Here is a 26,679-nt window from a genome sequence, read left to right as displayed (position 1 = left end):
TATTACCTTGTTTTAAATACTTGTGTCCCCATGTTGACCTATGTGAAGCTGGTGTATCATTTGTCTCTATCAATTTCAAAAGATTATTATTGTAATGAAAAGCTTTTCCCTCAATGTGTATTGTCAAGTGTTGGTTTAGTAGACTTCCTTTGGCTTTGGCTCCAGGTAGGTGCAGTAGTGTTGCCTTGTCTTCCATTAACACTATGCTCAATGACAGCACCTATCGGGGGAGGGGTGGGGTACTCCTCTCAGACCCAACAGAGGTGTATGGTCCTCAATGGTAGTCCACGGTCATGAGAGCACTGGACATTGGTCTGTGGTGGCTGGGGGCACAGTGGCTCTGGACCAAGGTCCAACCAAGGCACACAGGTCCCCACAGTTGCCCAAAGTGGCGGAGTAAGAAGGCCACGTCCTGCTAGCAGCAGCCTGAACTCTGGTGGGAGGCTGGTTCCCACCGCATCACTCCCAGGTCTCTATGCGTCGCCTTGCCTGCATTTTCTCCCCCGCCCCCCAATAATTACTTTATCTGTGTTATGCTGCATGAGGGTGAGGGATAAATGGGATGGACAGCTTCATGGCCATCAAAACTACAACACAAGATCATTCCTGTGTCTCAGAGCCCATCAACACCAGTGCAGCGAGGGAGTAGGACAAGGCCTACACAGTTACAGGCTGTCTGTTGCTAGATAGATTTGTGATCTGAGACTGCTGAAATGAGCCACAGTTGATGCTGGCTGGGATGCAAGTCTAATCTATTGGGGCCATAAGTCTTACTTAGAACTATGATGGGTCCAGGTGCTCTTTCTGCAGCCACTGTCCTAGAGCTAGAGACTATTAGGATCTGCCCAGTGTTGTGTGTTACTAGCCTGGCACTGAATTTCATGATATAGTCCTGTGCTCACTTCGGTGTCCTACTTCCCGGTGACTGGAGTCCTAATCCCTGCTGTCTGCCTATGGTTGGGGGAAAGGTGGTAAAGGCAGTCCCTTGGCTGTCCAGGCTGACACAAGGTTGGGCCACACCTAGGTCTCGCAGTCTCAGGGGTGCACACCAAGCCTGTGAGAAGCTAGTGGTGATAAGGCCAAAATGCATCCATCCCACCAATGTACCGGTCTCTGCCTGATGCCAGGCAAGATCCAGGACTTGGTCTAGGTGTAGGGTGGAGCTTTTGGGCTTTATCTGTTGCAAAGTCTCATGGTAGCTGGCCCAGCCCTGAGTTCCAAAACAAAGTCCTGAACTCATTTTCCTGTCCCACTCCCCAGGGGCTCGGTTGTCTGCCAAGAGATGGGGAGGGGTAGCGGTGGAAGCAGACCTTTGGATGCCGGGCTGAGGAGGGTCTGGCTCTGTCTGCCGGCATCGACCTGGGAGCAGGGCACATGTGGCCCTGCCCAGTGCTAGGTTTCACCACAGTGAGCCTGGTGCTGGGTTTCAAGTCTAAAGTCTGGACTTCATTCTCTCTCCCTCTCTTCCTGACTCAAGTGAGAGATGCAGAGTCTCTCCATATTGGACTTCTTGTAGCCATGGGAGGGAGCACATAGATATAGCTCCTTTCTTCTTGCAATCTTCCTGGTTCCTTTCTTGTATTGTATTAAAAGGAGGCACTGTGGTCTCTCACCTGGCCTGCTTAGCTCTTGTGAGTTGGTGAATGAATAGCTGTTCAAATCGCTGTCTCCCTGGGAAGACAGTCACTGGAGTGTCTCACTCAGCTGCCCTTCATGCTGCCTCCTCTGTGGTATAATCTGAGTCTGATGCTTGTTTGTTACCTTTTTATCAGGATGCACTGTCCATTGATGAAAGTGGAGTGTGAAAGTTGCCAGCTATTATTGTATTACAGTCTTTCGCCCTTTAGATCTAGTAATTTTTGCTTTATACAATTAGATACTTTAATACTGGATACATATAAGGGTACCTAAAATTTTTTGAAAAATGGTAATTAAAAGATAAATTTAGGGGTCTGGTATTGTGGCATAGCAGGTAAAGCCGCTGCCTGCAGTGGCAGCATCCCATATGGGCACCGGTTCAAGTCCCGATTGCTTCACTTCCAATCCTTCTCCCTGCTAATGCACCTGGGAAAACAGAAGATGGTCCAAGTCCTTGGGTCCCTGCACCCACTTGGGAGACTGGAAAGAAGCTACTAGCTTCTGGCTTTGGATCGGCCCAGCTCTAGCCATTTTGGCCATTTGGAGAGTGAATTAGTGGACAGAAGATTCTCATTCTCTCTCTCTCTCTCTCTCTCTCTAACTCTGCCTTTCAAATACATAAATAAATCCTCTAAGAAAATAAAGTTTATTTTGGTGCAAAAAGAATGTTGAAAGCCATTTTTTTTGTTGTTGTGTTGTGGTTTTTTGTTTTTTTGTTTTTTGTTTTTTGTTTTTGTTTTTTTTTTTTTGACAGGCAGAGTGGATAGTGAGAGAGACAGAGAGAAAGGTCTTCCTTTTTGCCATTGGTTCACCCTCCAATGGCCGCCACGGCTGGCGCACTGTGGCTGGCGCACCGCACTGATCCGAAGGCAGGAGCCAGGTGCTTCTCCTGGTCTCCCATGGGGTGCAGGGCCCAAGCACTTGGGCCATCCTCCACTGTACTTCCGGGCCACAGCAGAGAGCTGGCATGGAAGAGGGGCAACCAGGAAAGAATCCAGCACCCCGACCGGGACTAGAACCCAGTGTGCCGGCGCCGCAAGGCGGAGGATTAGCCTAGTGAGCCACGGCGCCGGCTGCCATAGTTTTTTTCTAATACACATTTTTCCATGAGCTTTTTGAAGCCTCCAGTATGCATGGACTTCAAATATTTTTGCACAAAATGAACACATTTTTTATTACATATTCCACATTTTAAGTTCCTTCTTATGTTTCTATAAGGTTTATTTGTCTTCATCTACTTGGAAGGGCAGAAATTCAATCCAGGTCTCCCACATGGGTGACAAGGACCCAACTACCTGTACCATTACCCACAGCATCCCTGAGTATACATTAGCAGGAAACTGGAATGGAGAAGACATGGCTAGGAATCAAACCTGGGCATTCCAATATTCATGTAGGAGTCACAAGCTGTATTTGTTTGGTTTATTTTTCTTTTAAAGATTTATTCACTTACTTGAGAGGCAGAGTTATAGTCAGAGATGGAGAGACAGAGAGGTACTCCCTCCACTGATTCATCCCCCCACCCACCCAAGTGGCCACAGCAGACAGAGCTGGGTCTATCCAAAGCCAGGAGCCAGGAGCTTCTTCCAGGTCTTCCACATGGGTTCAGGAACCCAAGCACTTAGGCCATCTTCTGCTGCTTTGCCAGGCACATTAGCAGGAAGCTGGATTGGAAGTGGAGCAACTGGGACTCTCAGATGGGATCCCGGCATCACAGGCAGTGACCTAACCCACCATGTCACAATGCTGGCCCTTCACTGGATCAAAGCTAAAGCAGAACGGAAATACTTTTTTTTTTTTTTTTTTAAGATTTATTTAAGATTTGTTTATTTACTTAGGAGGCAGAGCTGCAGACAGGGAGAGACAGATCCTCCATCCACTGATTCACTCCCCAAATGGCTACAACGGCCAGAGCTGGGCCAGGCCAAACCCAGGAGCTTCTTCCAGGTCTCCCACGTGGGTGCAGGGGCCCAAGGATTTGGGCCATCTTCTACCGCTTTCCCAGGCCACAGCAGGGAGCTTGATTGGAAGTGGAGCCAGCCAGGACTTGAGCCAGTGCCCACATGGGATGCCAGTGCAGGTAGAAGTTAACTGACTATGCCACATTGCCAGTCCCTGAAATCCTTTTTGAAAGTGGATGGGTTGGGGGCTGGCATTGTGGTGTAGCGGGTGGGGCCACTGCCTGCAGTACTGGCATCCTATATGGGTTCCAATTTGAGTCCCGGCTGCTCCACTTCCAATCCAGCCCTCTGCTGTGGCCTGGGAAAGCAGTGGAGGATGGCCCAAGTCCTTGGGCCCCTGCACCCGCATGGGAGACCTGGAAGAAGCTCCTGGCTCCTGGATTCGGATGGGTACAGCTCCAGCCATTGTGGCCATCTGGGGAGTGAGCCAGCAGATGGAAGACTTCTCTCTGTCTCTACCTCTCTCTGTAACTCTGTCTTTCAAATAAATAAAATATTTTTAAAAAGAAGAAAGTGGATGGCATGTAAAGCAACTAATATTCTTAAAATCGCTTTTAAGCACTTGAATTTGCCAATTTGTACTTGCAAAATTTACCAAAATACAAATTCAAATGAAACAAAAGAAAATAAATAACTACTCCATCAACATAAAAAAGGTCTCAAAAACATAACTGTATAGAGTAGTAAGAGAAAGATACTAAGATATGACTTCCAAATACATTCAACAGAGATGGATTGTTTGACACGGCAGTTAACACTGCTTGAGATGCCCACATCCCATATCCGAGTGCCTGGGTCCGAACGCCAGCTCTGCTCCCTAGTCCATCTGCTAAAGTGCATGCTGGGCGACAGCAGGGGGTGCTCACGTAGCGGGACCCCTGCCACCACGTGGGCAATCTGGATCAAGCTCTCAGCTTCAGCCTGCCCCTGCCCCAGACTTTGTGGGCATTTGGGGACTGAACAAATGAGTGGGAGATTCTCTCTCTCTGCTGCCCCCTCCTGGAAGGTTCACAGCTGCCAGGTCCAGCATCCATTCTCTGGTGAAGGCTTGGCCGTGACCTCAGTGGACGCTGCCTTTTTTTTTTTTTTTTTTTTTTTTTTTTTTTTTTTTTTTTTGACAGGCAGAGTGGATAGTGAGAGAGAGACAGAGAGAAAGGTCTTCCTTTCACCCCTTCAATGGCCTCCACGGCTGGTGTGCTGCAGCCGGCGCACCGCGCTGATCCAAAGGCAGGAGCCAGGTGCTTCTCCTGGTCTCCCATGGGGTGCAGGGCCCAAGCACTTGGGCCATCCTCCACTGCACTCCCGGGCCACAGCAGAGAGCTGGCCTGGAAGAGGGGCAACTGGGACGAAATCCAGCGCCCCGACCGGGACTAGAACCCAGGGTGCCGGCGCTGCTAGGTGGAGGATTAGCCTAGTGAGCCACAGCGCTGACCATGGACGCTGCTCTTTTAGGGCCAATCTGTCAGGTTGCAGGTACAAGTTTCAGTGTAAGATCAGTGTGCGCCATGTAGTCAAGATTATGACCGTGTCATCGTGGTATAGAAGGTTGGAGTACAACGCCCTCTAGGGGTTGGGAGGGTAAGTGTTCCCCAAGAACCAGCCAAACTTGAGGACTTGCTGATGTTACCCATACTGTGGGTAACCCATACCATGTTACTCCATACTGTGAGATGGTGGGGAGGCCCTGGAGACCCCCCAGAGTGGCCATCCCACCTGGCCCACATTCAGAGAACTCAGGTTAGCATGGTGGCAGGGGAACACCAAAGACAAAAAAGGGAGAGCTCAGAAGATCTGAACAGCTAATGGCACCAAAGGCAGCTTGGTTAGGCAGCCTGCAGAAAGTCTGTGCCCAGCCACACCTGTGAGGTCTGTGGCTTCCCAAGTTCGCCTGGATTTCCACCTGCCTCTGATGGCAGTGCTCAGAGTGGAGGCAGGCAGCAGGCCGTTGAGTTTCATAGGAACCTGCCGGTGAAGGGGAGACCTGAGAGATGGGTCAGGAGACCCCAGGAACCTCTAACACAGGGATCAAATTCACGACCTTTGTCCACCCAGGCACATGAGGTTGGTGAGAAGCAGCAAAGTCTGACTCTGTATCCAGACCCAGGCTCCAGTCCCAATTATCCCACACCCTGCATGTGTTCCTGGCAAGGTGGTGAGCCCGGCTCTGCCTTGGCTATAGAACTCGTCACAACACAACCTGCCAGGGGAGGGGTCACGGCCAATGAGTCGATACAGGTAAAGGGTGTAGGCGATGACTGGCCTCTGGTAAGCGGATGCTCGTACATGCTGGCCATTGAGCAGCCTCAGGGAGAACTGGGGGCACCGACTGCAGACCGAGGGCTGGTGATGCCCAAGGGAAACCAGAGCAGTAGGATGTGGCACAAATACAAGGAGACTTCAGAAATTCAGAGGGAAATGGAACTAAGATGCTTGCTTTGGTGTGAAGAGAGATTTCAATCCATGACTGTTTTATAATATTTTCCATGAACGTTTTGAACATTCTGCCTATCTGAAGGACTTGGTCTAATTTCCATTTAGTTTAACACCCAGGACTTAAAAATTATTTATTTATTTCAAAGGCAGAGTTATAGAGAAAGAGAGAGGTCTTCTATCTGCTGGTTTACTCCCCACTTGGTGGCAAGGGCTGGAGCTGTGCTGATCTGAAGCCAGGAGCTTCTTCCGGCTTTCCCACGCAAGTGCAGGGGCCCAAGGACTTGGGCCATCTTCCACTGCTTTCTCAGGCCATAGCAGAAAGCTGGATTGAAAGTGGAGCAGCTGAGACATGAACAGGTGCCCATATGGGATGCCGGCACTGCAGGCGGCGGTGGCTTTACCTGCTACACCACAGTGCCAGCCCCGTCACCCAGCACTTTTATAACTATGCTGTAAGCTCCTGAAGTCCTAGACAGTGATGCAGAACATGTTTGGCTGCAGCACCTGCCCACGCTGGCAGGGTCTACTCACCTGCTGCCTCCTTGTTGTATCTGCAACCCTGATGCCAAAACACAGAGCTTTCCCAAGGCTCGGGGTCCTTCTCCAGAGGCCAACATTGCTGCCTTTCTCCTAAAACGCTGTTCACTCAGCAAAGCTTTGGAACCAGAGTTGTTTACATTCTATGGTGAGACCAAGTGAGAGTTTGTATGATCGAGAACTTGCACCCTCAGCCACACAATAGCTGTCAGCCCTGAGAGCTGGCCACGTGCATGCCCTAGCCTAAGTAAATCCAGCAGGGGGCGCACCCTCCCATCTTTCTGTGGATGGACTTACGAAGAATTGTAGTGCTGTGTGTTGGAGCGGTCTGAAAGCTGGACAGAGGTGGACTGTTCCCTCGGCAAAGGCAGGCATTTCTGGATTGAGGGCTGTTAAGCTCCTCATGGGAGTTTGCTGTCAAGTCATTTTTCCTTGTCATTTGAAAATTTAAAACAGAAAACTGTCTGACAGTCCGCAGCAAAGCCCGGCTCCCTATAACCATGCACAAGGTCAAAGGTGGAATGCGGAGAATGTGGGGGAAGGCGCGGCGGGCCCAGGGGACTCCACCCTTTGGCTCTGGTCCTCCTGGCACATTCCTCAGGTGCCTGAAGGCATCTCTTCCTCCAGCCTGGCCGTGGAGCCAAATCTAGAGGCCTAAATGCAGTTTCAAAAGCAAACGATGATTGGCTTTCACTAATAGGATAAAATTTGGCCTCGAATGATTTTTTTAAATATATATATAAAAACAGAGGTGAGCGTTTGGTATATGGGTTGGGTTGGCCTCATCCCATATCGGAGTTCCCTGAGCTCAAATCCTGGTTTCCTTCCTGCTTCCTGCTAATGGCACCAGGAGGTAGTAGGTGATGGCTCACACACCTGGGGCCTTGTCCCCTACGTGGGAGATGCAGACTGAGTTCCGGCTGCCCTGCTTTGGCCTGGCCCAGCCCTGGCTGTTCTGGGCATTTAGGGGGTGAGTCAGCAGCAGATGGCATCTGTCTCTCTGCCTTTCAAATACAATTAAAAAAAAAAAAGTAAACAACTTATGGAGAAGCTTTGAGGATTTATGACACTTAGAGCATCTCCTTTGCACTTGGGATAGTCCCTCCAGTTGCAATGAGGGGAACCCGTAGCTGCAGGACAGAGGCAAGAGGGGGGCTCTTGACCCTGACCAGGGCCAGTGCATGACGCAGTTCTGGGCAGGAACCAGCATCCATCTGCAGTGGCTCCAACAGCTCAACGAAGAGCTGCTCTGGGGGCTGGCAGTGTTGCAGGAACCAGCACCACCACCACCACCACCACCCCCACCCCCACCCCCCAGGGCTGCCTGGGAACATGGGGAAAAACAGCCACAGGCAGCCACAGCCCCACTGAGGACTGGAGGAATAGGAAAAGAGGCACCCACACCCATTGGAAGCTGGAGCTCCTAGGGAGCAACAAAGGACTTCCACCTGCTCCCACAGGTGGAACCCAGCCAGAGAGGGCCTGGAGAGGACCCAAGGATTCAGCCTCTGGAGGGCAGGGCAGGGCACTTCTTTGTCGGAGTGAGGGAGATGGTGTACACAGTGGCTACAGGGGAACCCACCAGGTGTAGGAAAGTGCAGGAGTGCCTGTTATGAACAGGGAAAGAGCCTCCCCTCTGGCAACTTCTGACTGGGCAACTGGATTTTTTTCAAGATTTATTTTATTTATTTGAAAGAGTTAGAGAGAGGTAGAGACAGAGAGGTCTTCCATCCACTGGTTCACTCCCCAGATGGCTGCAACAGCCGGAGCTGCACCAGGATCCAGGAGCTTCCTCCGGGTCTCCCACGTGGGTGCAGGGGCCCAAGGACTTGGGCCATCCTCTACTGCTATTGCAGGCCATAGCAGAGAGCTGGATCGGAAGAGGAGCAGCCAGGACTAGATCCGGCGCCCATATGGGATGCTGGCATTTCACGCCAGGGCGTTAACCTGCTGTGCCCAGCACTGGCCCCTGGGCAACTAAATTTCTCAATGTGGCCACCATTCAGGGCCAATGCTTCCCTTCAGGGTCACCACTGGCCACTCTGAAGCCTTTATTTAAGAAATGGTTCCAGGGTGGGGACAGCACAGTTCTTTCTCTGCTCATTCCTGGATCCCACCTTAACAGTCCCCTTTAGTGAGCACAGAGCCAGGGGCTGAAGAAAACAAGGAAGTCGAGATTCTTGTTGGGTAACAGTTTATTCAAAGGAAGTCTTGCTTTACCCAGGAATTCACTTACATGGAGGTAGCTGCAGTAAGAATCTGTTCCTTGTGATCACCCAGAACAATCAGACACCCCATAGCCAATCAACTTAGCAGAAGAACCCTCAGAAGCAGGAAAGAAAATTAGAAAAGAGATGATTGTCTCCTTGGCACCACATTTGGCCACGTGTTGGCTTTTACATTTTATTTTTAAGCTAGCTAAAGAAAATACTCATGAGCAGGGTTAGTTCTTGAAGCAATAAACAGGATATATATATATATATATGTATGTATATATAATAAAAATCAAAGAATAATAGGTTACAGCGGGAAAGGACCTTCGGACCTAATCCTCTTTTTGTCCAAGGCAACGCACAGCCTTTGAGAGCGCCCTGTCCAGGTCAGGGGTAGGGAGATGATGAGCAGGGATTGGAAACACCTCTGTCCATGCCCAGTCCAGTGTTCCTCTCAACCCTCTGTACGTATTGCCAGCCCCATGACACTGTAGGGTGGCACGTTCATTAATGCATACCAGGCTGCTTCTATAGTAATGACACAGGTGTGTGCAACGTGGACTTCCTTTCTCTTTTCTCGGGCACTTTGGCAGCCTGGAGCCAGACTCAAGGCCACCAGGCTGAGGAGCAAACCAAAACGCTCACTCCTGAAGGGCTGGCGCTCAAAGACCTCACATTGCAGTTCCAGTAAGCCTTGGGACATTCCCAGGAAGAAGGGGTCCATTTGGTTGTTATCTATGAGCCCCTGTGCCCTGAGCCCCAGGAGGGAGGTTGTTTTATTACCTGTATCAGTCAAGGGCTGTGCCCAACACAGCATAGGTGCCCAGGAAATACTTGCTAAGTGAAGGAATGGTTAAAGGGAGGAACGTCTGCATACCCAACAAATGAGCCAAGGCAAGGACGGTGATTGGCTGGAGGTAGAAAAAGCTGAACCCTGTGGGGTGCGGGACAGCGATCCTGGAGTCCCCTGGTCCATGGGCCTCTGCTCTAGGCTGAAGCTTGGGGGCACTCACCTGGCCACTTCACTGAGCAGTCTGCCCGGTGTTGGCCTGTGGGCACCTCTGAGGGCTGTCACAGTAAGCAGTGACGAAGAGTCGCCCTGTGCAGTGCAGCCAGGAAGCCTTGCCCCATCCCCAGTCCCAGCAATGTCCCTTGGTGGCAGGAAGGCAGAGGCAGCCCTCCAGTGCACACAGCCACACCTTGGCCTGGCTTGTGATCCTTTCCTCTCTTTCTTGACTTCAACCTGAGCTCCTGCTCCACCCACCTCACGCCTATACCTCCCCCTAGCTTTCACTTTCACCAACTTGTGTTCCTCTTCACCCCTGGCCCCACACCTTACTCACCTACTGTCTCCCTATGACCTTAGTGAATACTTCCCCCGCTAAGTCCATGAGCCCGGTCCCGTCTCCTCCCTCATCCCACTGTGTCAAAGCAAGTGCAATAGGTGACTAGGAATTCATCTTAGTGGGATTCAGATATTATAATGAAAGTCTAGGTAAAAAAAAAAACAAGCAACCAAGGCCATGGCTACAGCTCCTAGATAGAAGTGACTCCCCTCTCTCAGGCAGCAGGTTCTCACCCAGACTGCTCGAATTTCTATTCTCCATCGTCATGACAATTCCTTTTTTTCAACTCTGACTTCCGAAGTAGTTATTCTACTTTTACTCACGCGCTCTCATCTCTGCTCCTTAATACTAGTAACTCCTTAGAGACGTGCAACCTTACCAAACTGGCCACCCTGCGTAGGCTCTCTAACGTTCCCAAATGCAACAGGAGCAGCCTGTGAGTGGCTCTGGTTTAAAATGTGCACACCCCACACATCCTTCCTCCAGGCACAATGGCTATTCAGTAATCACTAGCAGCTTGGACCCTTGCTGGTGGCAGGAGGGGGCTGTAAGTGGTGATGGCAGGAGCTGTAAAGAACACAGGCCTCCTTCTAGCAAATGACATTTTCCAAAAGACCCCAGAAGGTGGGTGGGTCGATGCCTTGGGAATCTCGACCGTTGAAAGCGCAGTAGCTCCCTGCATACGATCCAAGGGGCGCTCAAGCACGCAGAGACCACAGGCAGGCAGGCGCCATCGCCGGCTGGGGGTTAGAGGCAGCGATGGGTCTGCACCGCAGGCTCTCCCTCCCTTCCCTGCAGAGTCCCTGTAGGGCAGGAGAGCCACTGCAGGTCCTGGAAGCGGGCTCAGATCTGGCTGGTGAGGGTGCTGTCCTTGGGGTAGGTGTAGCTCAGCGGCGCCTCATAGAGGCTGCCCCCGTCAGTGCTGAGGTCATCGTCGTCGTCATCCACGTCGTCCAGCACCTTACTGGGCAGCTTCTTGAGCCTGCTGAAACAGTAGAGGGCTTGGCTCCCGGCCCAGCCGGCCCCCGGGCTCATCTTTAGATGCAGGGTCCACCCCCCGGAGTGCACAGAAGCACCTGAACTTAACCCCTCTGCACCTGACGGTTCCTTTAGCAACAGGGCATGGGAAGCTGCAGTTAATAATACTGGGCCTGGCCCACCCTATTTCTTTCTCCAAGATGGCTTGGTGGGGTACTAGTGCTGTTCCCATCTGAATTGAAGATTTTTATATGCAGTATTTTTGAAATGTGATCCCTCTAATTACTGGGATTCGGGGTACCCTCTGAGCTGAGCTTGGGGCCAGTCTCCTGTGCATTTCTAAGAGAACGACACAGGCAGCCAGCTCACAGCCCAGGGCCCATCAGCCTCCAAGAGGGGCTCAACTTCATGGATGAGCAGGACCCTGGATCTTAGGCCACTCCCCTACCCCCTCCCATACAAATACCCTAGGACCAGGGCAGGGGAACTTTAGAGCAGCTCTCTCCTCAACCCAGCGTAGGGACATCCCAGTCCCCAAGAGGGTAGAAAACAAAACTTTACCTCCTTCTTTCCTTCCTAAGTCAAATAAAAGCAGGCTTGTCTAGGCAGCACCCTCTTCTTGGGGGTGTGGGCAAGGTAAAACCTACCCCAAGCCCGGGTTCCCCCATGACCTGGGTAACAGCTGGGGCCCCAGCCCGGCGCCCACCTGAGGTCCTTCTTCATGGAACTGAGTTGGCCCTGCAGCTGCTCGTTCACGTCCATCTGCTCCTCCAGCTCCCGCTGCAGCTTCTTCTTCGAACTCTCCAGTCTGTCGATTTCCTCTTCCGCCTCCTCCACCTGTCGCTTCATGGCTTTCAGGCGTAGGCTCAGCTGCGTTGGGAAAGGTTAATGCTGCTGCTGGCCCAGCAGGCTGGGATGGGGAACAGCCCAGCGTGGAGGGGCCAGGGAGCCAGCGCTTTGCTCCCGGCCAATGAGATATGGACGATAGGGGTAACCAGTCCCACGGGGAAAGCAGGAACCGACCTCCAAGACAACTCGGCCTTTTAAAAGCCAAGCGCGGGGTGTGAAGTTTGATTAAAATCCCCACTCTGTGCTTAGCATGGGTAAGTGAGAAGGGTAGGGATCAGCCCGCCCTAACCCCATGCCTGCCCGGTCAAGTCTGGCCTCTCTCCTGCCCCCTCCCCCGCCACACACAATCCCACCGCAGGGCAGACTCTCAGAGGCTCCCTCACCTGGTCCTTTTGGTCGGTGAGTGACAGGTGCTCATCGTCCACCTGCAGCACCAGCTCCTTCACTTTCCGCTCCAGCCGCCGGTTGCTGAGCTGGAGGCTGGCCCGGTCCCTGGAAGCGGGGTGGGGGTAGGGGGCAGAAACCGAGGGCCCCTCTCAGTGCCAGCGTCACAGGCTGCACCTGTGTAGGTCTGTTCTAAGCTGCTCAACCTGCTAATGGTCCTACTGAGAGAGCACAAAGAGCACACCCTTCTAGGAAGGCAATGGACCATGCGTCTGGTCAAGGTCAACCAGGTGCTGACCTTGAGAATCCTCTAGAGAGAATGGAGGAGGTTGGTCCCCTGAGCCCATGTCCCCTCCATCCTCTGTGGGAGGACCTGGCCCATCATTGACAGATAACACACCAACCTCTGTGTGCAGGTACCTCGCTCCCAAGGCAGAGTCAGCCTCCTGGCCTCTGCTCAGGCGTGAACAGAAGAGCGTAGGAGGCTGGGTGTGGCCCTTAGGGCACGGGAAAGCACAGGAAGGCTATGGATTTGGGGGCTCTAAATTGTAATCGTGCTACACCCATGATCAGCCAGGCCTGTCTTCCTCAAATCATGAACATGAATCATGAACTGATCGGGGACTGCATGTTCTTGGCCTTGTTAGCAGGGTGGGAGGAGAGGACAGACACAGGCTCTCTGCAGGGCCGCTGTCCCGCAGTGGGGCTGGTTCACCTCTCCTCGCTCTGCAGCCGCTCCTCCAGCTCTGCGATCCGGGCCTCCATCTGCGCCACCAGCCCATCCTTGCTGCTCCTATAGGAGCCTTCCAGGTGGATAATGCGGCTCTTTAAGTCCTTGTTCTGGAAACAGATGGAGACACTGTGAGGGGCTGTGTGTGTGCCATGCTCTGTGCAGAACACAGGTGGAGCTCAAGGTTGGGTCAATGCCTGTGAGTACATGTGGGCCAGGGAAAACTCCTTTGACTTGTTAGGGCTTGGCTTCAAGACACTCACGCCTTTCCCAGAAAGCCTGAATGAAATCTCTGGCATGTCCTAAGATTCCAGGACATCAAACAGGCTTGTGTTGACTTCTCTCCCAAATATTCAGAGGAGAACTGACATGAACAGAAAGCAGAACTAATGGCTCTGGGCAGCTTTCTTAGTCACTGGTGACGGATGGTGCTGATTCTTCTTCATGCCCATTACGTTGGAATGCAGCCCTCTGATGTTTCTATCCCAAAGTCCTGGAGGAGCCCAGGGGCCAGCAGCTCTCACCTGTCTCTCCAGGGAAATCTTGTCGCACTCCAAGTCCTGCCGCACAGCTCTCTCCTGAAGTAGCTCACTCCTCACCTGCTCCATCTACAGCAAGCAGAGCAAAGCTGAGAGTTAACAGGTTTGTCCCCATAGTCTCAAAATGGTTCCCAGGTACGACCAAGTCAACTGCTCTCCATGAAGGAGGCCGACAGGACCCCTCCTGCCAGCTGCCCTTGGCTACGGGATCTGGTTCTTGGATAATTTTCATTTTTAAGATATTGATAAGTAGTCAACAGGGGCCGGTGTTGAGGTGCAGCATGTTAAGCCACCACTTGCAATGCCGGCAACCTCTCTGAGTTCCATTTTGATGCCAGGATGCTCCATTTCCAATCCAAGTCCTGGCTAATGTGCCTGGGAAAGCAACAGAAGATGGCCCAAGCACTTGGACCTCTCCCAATCCATGTGGGGAGGCCCAGATGGAGTTCCTGGTTCCGACTTGGCTCAGCCCTTTGGGGAATGAACCAGTGGATGGAAGATCTGTCTCTCCTTCTTTCTGTGTCTCTGCCTTTCAGTAGGTAAATCTTTAAAAGCTAAATGATAATCAGCACGGCTCACCCTGCTGTTACAGGCTGAACTGTATCACCCTAAAAAGGTACACTGACCTCCTCACCCCCAGGACTTCTGATGTGACCCCACTTGGAGATGAAACTTTTACAGAGATAAGTAAGTATAAAGAAAGGTCAAGTGCCCTCATAAAAAGGGAATTGGAGGGGCCAGTGCAGGGGCGTAGCAGGTAAAGCCACCGCCAGTAGTGCCAGTATCCCCTATGGGCCCCAGTTCCAGTCCCGGCTGCTCCTCTTCTGATCCAGCTCTCTGCTATGGTCTGGGAAAGCAGTGGAGGATGGCCCAAGTGCTTGGGACCCTGCACCCCTGTGGGAGACCCGGAAGAAGCTCCTGGCTTCAGGTCGGCTCAGCTCCAGCCACTGTGGCTGTGTGGGGAGTGAACCACCTGATGGAAGACCTCTCTCGGCGTCTCGAATAAATAAATCATTTTTTAAAAGGACAATGGAATGCGAGAGGGAAGACGAGAATGTGCCAACCGAAACACAGGGCGGATGACCCATGAAGATGGAGGAGTGAAGACGAACCTACAAGGCAAGGGCCATCAAAGGCTAGCTACCAGCAAATCACTGGAAGTGGGGAAGGGGGGGTCCCCCTGCAGGTCTCCGAGGCAGCTTGGCCCTGCCAACACATGGATTTCAGATTTCTGGCCTCCAGAACTGTAAGACCGCAGCCCTAGCAAATTGCTTAGACTGCACGTGTTCCAGTGTCTGGTATCCCCAGAACAACCCTCAGAAGCAGCAGTACCGTCTGCCAGGATCCAGGCTGCTCTCAGGACATGAGACTTACAGTGGTAAAACGGGGAGGGTTCCAGGCAAACTAGGACAAGGCTGTTGCCTAACTTGCCTGGGAGCTTTATGACCATGGTCCCAAGGACTAGAACTGCAGCAGCCAGGGAAGCAAGCAGACTTCAGACAAAGCTTCTGGGTGGTCACATCCCAGACACTGGGCAAGTTCTTTCTTGCACCAGAAACAGAAGGCAGTGCAAACACTGGGCAGCTCCAGGTGACCTGACAAAAGCTAAACTGTATGGAGGGTTGTTTCTGCCAACAGAGAAGGAGTCCAGGGTGAGCTGAGGTCTGTCAGCCTCTCTCTTCCCCGACTCCCAGCTGGCGGCCACAGGAATGAAATGAGTTCTTAAGGAGTGGAGGCCCCAGTCCCTGTTTCCAGAACTGTCCAGCAGAGGGCGATCTGAAGAAGCCAGGAGCCAGTAGGTGAACCACCAAACAGATTCTTACAAATTCTGGGATCCAGAATGCCAAGGCCTGGGGAGCATTTGACACAAGCATGCCTGACCTTTTTGTCGCATAGTAAAATTCACCCCTTCACCCTCTCTCTCATTGGGAGGGTGATCAAGGAAACTGCTCACACTTCAATGACTGGCATCTGTAAGCGGGGGGGGGGGGGGGGAGGCTTCTAAGTCAAGAATTTTACAGCACAGGGCCGTCACCATGGTGCCACACTATCACCTGTGACTCCAGCATCATCCATATATCAGAGCATTGGTTCAAGTCTGGGTTGTTCCACTTCTGATCCAGCTCCCTGCTAACAACTTGAGAAAGCTAGGAAACATGGCCCACCCCTGTGGGAACCCCAAATGGAGTTCTTGGCTTTGACCAGGACCAGCTCCAGCTCCAGCCATTGTGCCAGCAAACCAGAGGATGGAAGCTCACTTGCTCTCATCTTTCTCTGCCCAACTCTGCCTCTCCACGACGTCAATCTTTAGAAAATGTTTACAGCAGGACCCTTAGGCAATAGCTAGGGAGAGGAGAATCAGAACCCACACTAAGCTCATTCACTGTTCTCTGAACTACCTGAGGGCAAAGGACTCACGGAGACCTCCTGTGGAAAGCCAGCTATAATAGCAAAACCAAGACACAGGAGGGCAGCCTGGTTTTCCACAGGGTATCCTTATAGACCGCAGGCAAAAAATGCCAGCAATGCAAGGGAGAAGCAGGCAGATCCCAGAACGCCCTGCTCCCACTCTGTCCGAGAGTCCTCCCGGATCACATGTCGCAAAGAGGGCACCACAGCCATTCCTGGAAGTGTTCTAGGAGCACCGGGTCGAAGGGTAACGAATGCAGGCTCACAGCCCAGCTCTGACTGTGGTTTCACACGTGCACCGAGGTCAGCGCCGCGGCTGGGCCACAGGGCTGCGGCCGCACTTCCCCAGCAGAGCTGTGCTGCTCGCACCGAGGACGAGGTTAAACTTCCACTGCCACAGAAAGGAATGACGCAGACAAGCAGTGGCCACCTGGCCTCTCTGCCTGGCTCTGCCCACTCCCTCGGGCGTGACCCTGTTCATCTCATTTCTGGGATGCAGGCTTGGAGGCACTGGGATGAGACGGCCTGCTGGCCTGACAGGTAGCCAAAGCAAGTCCTGGCACGTCCTCTGTCTCTGGGGGTATTGTGTGATTGCACCTGCCTCCAGCCTGAGCCGCCCCACCTAACTAACCTTCAGAAATTTCCCTCAGGACAAAGCTCAATCTGTCAAGGTGAGAGTGTGTGACCACAGGCCACCACATGGTGACAAAAGACCTACACCGAGCCCAGCCAGGTCTGGAGAGCACAGCTCCCTTGAAGCCAGGCACTGAGTGACCACCAAGCCCCTTAATCCATTCAGGAGCTCACTGAGGCAGAGATCCTCACCCTGATTTCCCAGGGAGGAGGTTCAGAAACTCGCTGAGTCTGGGTGAGCAGGAGGCAGCTCTGGGAGTCTAACCAGGTTTGTGGACTAAAGAATCATACTTCTTCTTGCCCTGCAGCAAGTCTGTAGGACGGGGGTCTCCCAGTGAAGACAAAAGCTCACAACCAGGCAGAGTCCTGGCGAAGCCCTGGAGCCCAGAAGAGGCATCGGTGTGGAATGAGCAAAGCACACCATGGAGGGGTGTGGCACCACCTCCGACTCTTGTTCCCTCAGTGCCAGCAGCGGGGAAGAGGAGGCCTGAGCCGGGCAGCTTCCCCTACAGTCTCCCAGGTTCAAGACCTCTCCGGAGAGCCCCGGGCAAGTGGTGACCTCCAAGGGAAGAAGTAAAACACTCATTACTTATACCCCCACCCTGTCCCCTCTAAAGATGGCTATTAAAAGAGAAGTGTAAAATAAATCAGTAAAGAACAGGAAGGAATAAAAATGGAACCATAAAACTTAAGTTACTGTGACCAGGCAGTCCATTTTTCTTGGGTCTTTTGGAAACCAAGGCTATTGGCAAACAGCACAGGCTTCCTTCAATTCTTCAGAAACAACAGCCTAACAGTAAATCCTGAAACAAATCCACCATGTGGAGCCTTAAAGGAACACTACACGGTGTCAGTGCCGATGCCCCCAGGAACGATGGATCTTGTCATGAGCCCAGAAGTAGCCGATGTGTAGCCAATTGCAGCCATGGTCCTATAGTTGGGCCCAAAGACTTGGGAATGGTTAAAATCAGACTTTTATTAAAAAAAAAAAAAAAAGTGGAAGGGCGAGGTGAAGAGGTAGCAGGTTGGTCTGCTTCCTCCTTTGGACCAGGGAACTACACTTAAAGCTGGGAAAACATTTCTTTCGGTAAGCCTAGTGCATTAAGTGCTGTTTATCCTTCAATTATGCTAAACAGGCCAAATAAAACTGTCCAACTGAATTAAAAACCTGAACAGGAGCTGAAGGTAGCAGCCTATCACAGCTGGATTGAACGAAGGCTAAAACCCTGAGAACCGGGATCAGAAATCACTGGCTCGGACTGCGCTGGTTCCAGCAGGGAGATCCTGTTGCCGAAGCCGACGCTCCGGAGTAGAAGCAGCTGCCTTTTGTGTTGACGGAGAGCCAGAAATCTGCCAGAGTTACTGATGATCGCTAATAGCAATCTTCAACCCCGTCACCTGTGTTTATTGTGGCGGCAGTAAGGAGGCTGGCAAACTTCCGCTGCTAGCTGGTAGGAAGATGGTAATCCCAAGGAAGGAAAACTATTACAAATCAACCCACCAACTGTACACACTGGGTTTCTGGGAAGCAGTTGTGAGACTGGGATCAGGTCCTGTGAAGAAGAAACCCCACCTTGATCTTTCCCTCGCTGACTGTAAAGGAGACTTATTTCCACCGTCTGCTTTACTGGGAGTTGCACATACTCACCACCCACCTCCTTTCCTGTACTGACTGAGGAGCAGGTGTGAGCTGGCCACGGAAGGACACTTCCCGAACGTGACTGCAGGAGCCTGCAACTTTATCCACTGGGATTTATCCTGCAGTTGCCAAGGCAACGGGCAGCTTTGCTCAGCCCCTGGAAAGACCATGACGCTGCCCAAAGCTTGACTTGGTATTTTTCCTCCCGCCTGCCAGATGGCTGGGCTGGATGAGTCATCTTTCCACTGGGCTGGGTCCCTTGGCCTCCATGCCTAATCCAGCCCTGTTAACTGTTCACACTCGGCTACCAGCAATGGCACAGCAATGCCACTGAGCCAGAACACCAGCCTGCTGTGCACATTTCTATCCCACCAAGCTGCTGCTCCCCTTCGGCTGTGGACTCCTGTGCTCATTCAGTCAGGAGAGGAGAGGATCCAACTTGTATCCTCACCCATCTTAAACAGAACATTTTTCAGTTGGGGAGAAAGACCAGGTGCATTGAGAGTGGCTGTGGGGTCTTTGGGACCCTTACAGAGTCTAATTCGGGAGTGAAACAAATTGCGGCCCTACCTCTTACAAGCTGACAGAGCCAGGCAAGCGCCTCCCCCGTGAGAAAGTGCATAAGGCCCACTGCACAGGTCCAGCGCCCAGAGACGCCTCAGGAAGGCTGGGAATTGGCATACATGGAGGAAAGGGAGGAAAAAAGATTTCTCTGGACTTCAGATTGGAAGCTGTGAAATTCTTACCATTCGATAGATTTTCCCTTCAACTCTACTACAGAAGACGTTCTGTAATGGTGAGGCTATATCCTCACCTCTGTTTTAGCAGAGATACATTTTTACCAAATCTGAATCCATTCTTCTCATTGGCCAGATCTGGAAAAAACCATCCAACCTCCCAAAAGATTTGAGAATTTTTTCCTCTCAACTTTGAATCCCTGAATTCATCAATCAGCAGAATACTGTCCTGAGCATGGATTGGGGGGAAAGAGCCTTAGAACTTAGAGCCAGAAATTTATTGATCAGCAATTGAATGCACAAGAACAAAAATCCCCAAAGTCTGGAAAAGTTAGGGTGCTTGACCTCACAACTCTTTCCTGTCTTCTGTCCCCGGGTGTCCTCCGCCCCATTCCTCAGCCTACACTCCTGCATGTTCATCTGCTGGAACACTCTACACTTCACTCTTAAGCTCAACAACCTTCAGTGGCTCCCAATATCCCTCTCCTTATGGAAACCTGAGCCTCTTGTTCACTGGCTGGTCCTCAAAATGTTGCATGCCATTCCTACCTCCCACCCTTTGTTCCTGTCACTCATTGCATCTTGGATTCCATTTGTGCTCCTCTGAGCTGGGTTTCAACCTTACCTTGCACCAAAGCTGGTTCCGGCTCAGCCTTTCTCTAATACCTCTTCCGTGGTCACCCTTGCTAGGCTGCTCTTTCCCTGTTTGCTTTAATCCTTCACTCGGCATTCAGTGTCTGCAGTTTTCTTATCGCTACCCATTGTTTAGGTCTAGCCCATCTCCTAGAACAAATCACAGAACCTCAAAGTGGTTTAATCACAATGCCAAGCATAAAGTATTTATCATGTTTGCAAGCATTGCTAGGGAGAATCAAGAGGACCAAGGGCAGCTCTGAAGCTCCCATGGGCCGATCAGCTTGTAGCTTTGGACCTCCAACCCTCCTCCATCACGACAAGCCTGGAGACTTGAACTCTGAGGGCTTTGTCCGAGGGATCATCTGTTCACTAACATTGCCGGAAAGCCTTTTTTTCTAGCTTATTCATCTGAGCTCTATCACTAAGACTAGGAAAACGCATGGGAGATGTTTTGGGGGGAAAGCCCTGACTCGGAAGAGCAGCCTGGAGAACTTAGACTTGAAACAGAAAGCAAGATGGAGACAGCAGTAGCTCCCACACCTTCCCTTTTGAGCACCTCACACAGTTGTCTGGGAACCGGACACTAAGGGTCAGGAGGCAACTAACAAGACATTTGAGGTTTCCTAGGAGTCCCTTGCTAAACAGGTGTCACAAGGCCAGCATTTGGGGCTGGGAGGAGAAAACATCCTAGGTTTAGAAATTTTCCTTTTCTCATTTTGGTTTTAGCAAGAAAGTGACAAGTACTTAACCCTAACAGTTAACCTAAATGGACTGAAAGGACTTCAATATCCTCCATCCGTTGGCCAAGCCATTTCCACAAAGATCTACTGAGAAGCTCCGAGGACTCCACTGTGTCCGAGACAAGTCTTGTTTTACCAGTTTCTACATCAATGTGAACACAATACTCAATTTCTTCATTTACAACAAACACCAGAGAACGCAGCAAGAAGAAAGAAAAGAAGTGGAAATAGAGTTAATGGGAGGGAATGAGGCTACAGACGTTTGTGGAACTCATTGTTGGGGCATATAATTCAGAAAGAAGATGGAGAAATTAAAGGGCAAATCCAACATTTTAGTGTATAAAATTATCTCACAGCCATTTCAGTGTCAGAATGTAGGAAAACCTTCAAAACCTCCTGGCTCAATGGCTCATTTTTATGGATTTCTGGAGACTGAGCTGAGATAGACCTTCCCTGGAACCACACGGTATGGGAAAGGACTCGGGGCTGGAACTCTCATCCCAATGCTCTCCCCACAGCCACCCGAGTTCCCTTAACTTCCTCCCTGGACTGACTTCCGGTTCTGGGCTCAGTGGAAATATTTCAACCGTGACCACATCAGAGAGCAGTTCTAGTCCCCACGATCCAAAGACTCATTTAAGAGGGAAAGGGAGGATGAAAAGCAACTCAGGGAGCAGATCTCAGAGTGACCAGTTCTCCGAGCTTTGGGGCCAGGAGCTGAGCCACTGGGGGCGACCACGTTCTGGCTTGCTGAGCCTGGGTCTGGGTTTTAGGATGAGACACGGGACTGAAACTCTGCTTGAACCGCCTGGTTTCTGAGAGGACAACATACTTTCCCACCACGCCTCCTCTTGCGTGTAAATCACAAGAAGCATCGGCAAAACAAATTCATGGTCACTTCCTCTGTCATTATGAATTCTTAACACATCCTGCAATGCCCGGCGGTGATAGGGCAGCTTAGGCGGGCAGGGAACAACGCCTAACAAAATAGTTTTGATTGTAAATTTTCTCAGCAGAAAGCACGGTCCCCAAAGAGAAGGTTTAGGGCTGAGCTCTCCACCTGGGCTTTCGGTTTTCAGCAATGCTCCACTCTAACGCTCTGCGGCTTGGGTCCGAGGGGCAACACCTCTGCCCCACCCCCCCGCCCCGAAATGTGCTACGAGCACAGCCTTGGAACATGCCACAGAACCCAAGGGAAGGGGGGACTGTCACCTGGGGTTGTGATTTCTTTCATTCTTAGCAGCAAAGTAGCATGCTCGTTCTGGTGAACAACCCTCCTCCGAACAAATCCCTGTTTGAGTGCTTCCTACTGTAACCTATTAAGAGGTTGGGATGGGCACTGGACACGGAAACCAGTTAACAGCGTTACCCACTCTGGAAGAATATGACCACTCTCCCCTACCCCACGTGCTACCCAGGACAACACACAGCACTGCTGAGCCTGTGCTACATTAAAAAATGGAAGCAAAATGCAAAAACCTTTGGATGATGCCACTTGTAGCCTGGGAAACTAGTTCTGTCCTCTACTTCCCCGACTGCCTCACACTGTTGTCAGGAGGAGGAAGGTACATGAAACCACTTTCAGACCATAAAAATCACTCCCTGGGAAGTGGGGTTGCTATCTTGTGAATGCCTCACAGGCATCTACAGTGGCAAGTTCCTAAAGGAAGTTGCTGTTTTGCCACCTACCATGGCACGTGCCACCAGTGTCACACAATTGCTTGTTGAACCAGTAAGTCTTAGAGTCTCAGCTCCAAAAGCACTTTGCCTATGATGGCCAACAGATTGTTACCCATAACCCTTCTAGCAACTTCCACCTTATTCCCTCTTTCCTCGTGGCTTATGACGGGAAGACGACTCAACCCGCTGTCATTTTCCACGTGACGTGAATTTCCCCTGCTTGCTCTCATTGGATGCTCGGGCTTAACCTCGCACATTTGCTTCTCCACACAGGACCGTGCATCCATCGCTCAACAACTGTATTGTACCTGTTCCCTGCTTCGAGTGATCCTCTCGGACAGCAGATCCGAGTTGTTCCTTTCCTCTTCCAGCTCCATCTCCAGCTGAGACACCTTGTCCTAAGAAAGACCACAAACATGCACCACGTAACTTACACTGATCTAGATTAGCAGCAAGGGTTGCCCCAAATGCAAATGAGACGTGAGAGTGACTGGAGTTCAGAAACACGAGCCATCTCCTCCTTCCACTGCCCGGAGCAGGTACTCTTGGAACTACGTTTTCTTGCTTTCATAACATAAAATGAAATTGTGCATGTAGAAAACACAGCAAAAAGAGTACCCCTAACCTAAAGGCTAATGACACTTTAGCGTTTCTCCTTTAAAATCACTGTCCTCCCTATAAATCAGTAACTCTAACAGCAACTTGGTTAGCTAGGTTTGTTTGAAGACATTTTTTCCCTAAATTTATCATGCTCAGAACCATGTATCTCTCCCCCACTCATGGTTTCCAGCAGCCTTGCCCTGCCTCTCTTGTAGAAAATCCCATCCGCCTTGTACTGTGCATTGAATTAACACAGACAATGCAGGCCAATACTGTGAAATTCATCATCACTAAGAATAACAAATTGTGTCTTCCTTGTTGGCTTCCAATTTAACCTCATTGTGTATTAAGGCAAGATTAGTTTTGTGTATAAAAAGGGGGAGAGGGGCACTTCTAACACAAACCATGCTCTTAAGAACTGGGGGGATACAGGCTTTGTGCATGCAACGCCAGCCAATGTGTCAAATGTCTGGGTAAGCTCAGAGCCACAAACTCTAAAATGCAACTGGCATGCATGAGCCTGTAGTATTTATACACAGATACTGTTTTCTGTAGTTGCCAGAGTTGATTGACAAATGGTAGATGCCTCTGGAAAGCATCAAATGCAAGTGCACAGAACTCACATCAATGACTTACATGGCTGTAAGTGGTCAAAATCTACAGGGATGCCTGGGAGCTCTCAGAACAGAGCTGGGTGCTGAACCAAAGGCTCGTAGCTGCTCAGTAGGTCTCAATTTCTCCAAGGTCAATTTCACTGAGCTCCATTTACATACCACAGCCGCCTGAATTTCTGAGTTTACAGAAAATGCCCATTATTGAGAGAGCTCTTGAGTCCCGAGAATTAATTTGTGAAATGCTAACAAGGGAACAGCAAGACATCAGTCACAGCAAGACAGTGCTTCCGGCCACCTCCTGGGGCATGAACCGCCCCCCTCAAGTGTGCATCACAGTGGCAGGGCCTGGAGAGTCATTTTGTAATTAATGGAGAAGTTATCTGAAATATCGCACAGGGGCAAATGAAACTTAGCTATTCCACTGCTTCCAGACTGTAAGTCAGCCAGAGGAAATGCTGGTTTTACTCAGAATAGTCTAGAAGGAGACAATGTGGCAACCTGATCAACACCATCAGGAAGGTGTGTTCTACAAAATCCACACTGTGCGGAACCCAGCAGGTGCATGCAGGGTGCCCAGGCCAGAGCTGCCAACACCAAAGCTGCTTCTCATTGATGAGGCTGTAGAAACCAGGTCATTCTGGCCCCCTAAAGTAACTCATTTCTAGTTACCTGGGATGATTTCCACTTGCTTTAAACTGATCTCCCTTAAAAAGATCAAAATAAGGACATGAGCAAAATGTACAGCCAGCCTACAATAGAGTAGTGAACCCGTAATCAGGTTAGTCAACTCTCTGAAGGAGGCCCCATCTAATAACATCTTCAACACTGAAACATCAGTCCCTAGGTATAAACACTTACGAAATCCTCTGCAGGCTGGAAAAAGTCATTTCTGTTTATCTGCAAGGTTGAATTCCATTGATTTTGAATTCAAGTTTCTCCCCCTGGCCTTGAGTCCTGTCTGTCTGACATCAAAACCATGACAATCTTAACCTCTCCCCAAGAGTCTGAGGCTTTCTCTTAGTCTCTCCCCGTAAGTCCCAGTGTGGTTCTGGTTTGAGGTCAGTGTTGTTCCTGGGGACTGGCTTTAACGTTCTTCCTGTCATCGTCAGCAGACTGTTCCTATTCAGACTCTATCCCTTTGTTTAGGTTCTTCTTGTGTGTTGTGTCTTCAGCCTGTGACCACATCCTCCCCCCCCAAAACTGAGGACAACACTGAGCTCTTTCTGATACAGTGTTCTGGATTCTGTGTGCAACAATGACTTTAGCCACAGTTTGTTGCCAGCTCTGGCAAAGCTGTATACTCTGGGAGAAATGGACCAGAAACAGAAGTACGTAGAATTGAGTGCTGACGGTCCCTAGGAGGTAGCTGGTTTGGGTCTAGGGTGTCGGCTCAGCCCCTGTCCTGACACACGGCAGTCTTTTCACCTTTGTAGTTGAAAGCTCTGCCCAAAAGCATAAATGGAAATAAACCACCTGTGTGCTCATGCCTCTCACCTAACCTCTTGGGGAGTAGGCTCCATCTCCTTTCAAGACTTCAGAGTAAATAATGTCCCCTTCATTCCTTCTAGCACTGACATCCTCTAAGACTATGAACTACCAGCTTCTTCCCACACCAAGAAATGACCTTCCTAAGGCCTGGAAGTTGAAAGGAATAAAAATGCAGCCCTTGCCCAAGGCTGAGGGCGTGCAGAGAGGCAGGGCTCCCCCCCTGGGGCCGGGCCCCCGCCCACAGACCTCCAGCTGCTTCACCAGTCTGCCTCGGTCATCCCTGAGGTGACTCTTGGCCTCCAGCTCATACTCCAGGTCTTTCAGCGTCTGCTCCAGGAGCTGCCTCTTCGTGAGTGCTTCGTCCTGAGCTCTCTGGTAGTCCCGTAACTCTTCCTCCATCAGGCGCATCTGGGGCGGGGGCAGACAGCAGACAGCAAGAGCACAGGCTGAGCCCAAAGGCAAGGAGCTCTGGGGGTGCCCACTCCGCAGGAGACCTTGAGCAACTCCCACCTGCTCCTGCGTCTTAGTGTCCTCTTCCATTAAAGAAAAGGGGAGTGTCTTCCTGCTACAAGAAGCAACTTACTGCATTAAAAGGTCAATTTAACAGATTTTGCTAAGCATTTTATAATTAACCACAACAAAAAATCAGTATGAGCAAACGTCCTCTTGTGAAGCTTTTACAAGATATTTCAGTGTGAGCATGTGTATGGGAGAAACTGGAGTGTAATGCAAGACACAGCTTTTACCAGGAGTCATGGTCAAAACCACTGGCAAACCCCTCAACTAGGCAAGTGTTTCCTGAAGGGTAATGTATCACCCACCTTTACCAGGGAGGTTTAAAATTTGAATAAATAAAAACTAAGTGAATGACCTCAAAGCAACCTACAGATATAAAATCTAGCAATATCAACATGTACATTTGGTGAAAACCAGTGTTTAAAAAAATATTTGAAGGCCGGCGCCGTGGCTCAATAGGCTAATCCTCCACCTTGCGGCGCCGGCACACCGGGTTCTAGTCCCGGTTGGGGCGCCGGATTCTGTCCCGGTTGCCCCTCTTCCAGGCCAGCTCTCTGCTATGGCCAGGGAGTGCAGTGGAGGATGGCCCAGGTGCTTGGGCCCTGCACCCCATGGGAGACCAGGAAAAGCACCTGGCTCCTGGCTCCTGCCAGGATCAGCGCGGTGCGCCGGCTGCAGCGGCGGCCATTGGAGGGTGAACCAGCGGCAAAGGAAGACCTTTCTCTCTCTCTGTCTCTCTCTCTCACTGTCCACTCTGCCTGTCAAAAAAAAAAAAAAAAAAAAAAAAATTTGAAATTACAGAGATCTTCATCTGCTGGTTCACTCCACAAATTGCTGCAGTGGCCAGGTCAAAGCCAGGAGCTTCTTCCACGTGTCCCACATGGATGCAGGGGCCCTAGAACCTGGGCCACCCTCTGCTGCTTTCCCAGGTGCATTAGCGGGGAGCTGGATTGGAAGTGGGGCGGTCGGGTCTCAAACCAGCGCCCACGTGGGATGCCAGCACCACAGGCTGCAGCTTTACCTCTTAAGGCTCAACACGCCCTGAAAACCACTGCTCTGCAGAAGAAAATGATCCAATGACCATAACGTACAGCGTTTTTTCCAGCCACAAGGTGGCACTGAACTAACAGTTTAGGAGAGTTAAGTCTGTTTTCACCTGCTCTGGTTTCTTCCAGAGGGGGATTTGCCATCTCCGCACACAGCAGGTTATTCTTAAACATGTTTGAGGAACTCACATGGAGACGCTCAGGGCTATCTGTTCGGTTCCCCAACACTACCCTCCTGGAGAAGGCACAAGGCAACGTGGGGAGTCACAGTCTTAGAACACAACATACCAAGGGCTCGCTACAGGGAGTGTATGGAAATCAGTGGCAAACCCT

The 26,679-nt window shown here is 51.0% G+C and overlaps 1 protein-coding gene across 28 annotated transcripts in view; it reads right to left on the bottom strand.

The window, feature by feature from the left end:
- Nucleotides 1-8,746: 8,746 nt before the first annotated feature.
- CGNL1 (cingulin like 1) overlaps nt 8,747-26,679 on the bottom strand; it is a 177,177-nt gene continuing 159,244 nt past the window's right edge. For 24 of the 28 annotated variants that reach the window (XM_089310439.1, XM_089310440.1, XM_070054252.2 and 21 more), the window contains 7 exons: nt 25,031-25,192; nt 22,391-22,480; nt 13,594-13,677; nt 13,055-13,179; nt 12,339-12,447; nt 11,813-11,976; nt 8,747-11,113 (listed from right to left, as the gene is read on the bottom strand). In XM_089310439.1, the coding sequence (XP_089166565.1) occupies nt 10,972-11,113; nt 11,813-11,976; nt 12,339-12,447; nt 13,055-13,179; nt 13,594-13,677; nt 22,391-22,480; nt 25,031-25,192 (876 nt within the window). In that variant the 3' untranslated portion in view covers nt 8,747-10,971. The remainder of the gene's footprint in view (nt 11,114-11,812; nt 11,977-12,338; nt 12,448-13,054; nt 13,180-13,593; nt 13,678-22,390; nt 22,481-25,030; nt 25,193-26,679) is intronic. The other 4 variants (XM_051821932.3, XM_008268958.5, XM_070054262.2 and 1 more) reach the window with 1 other exon arrangement.

Source organism: Oryctolagus cuniculus, chromosome 12 (genome assembly GCF_051225735.1).
Source record: "Oryctolagus cuniculus isolate XC-2025 breed Fujian yellow rabbit chromosome 12, ASM5122573v1, whole genome shotgun sequence".
In the NCBI taxonomy this organism is placed as follows: domain Eukaryota; kingdom Metazoa; phylum Chordata; class Mammalia; order Lagomorpha; family Leporidae; genus Oryctolagus; species Oryctolagus cuniculus.
This window is presented reverse-complemented; position numbering and strand designations above follow the sequence as displayed.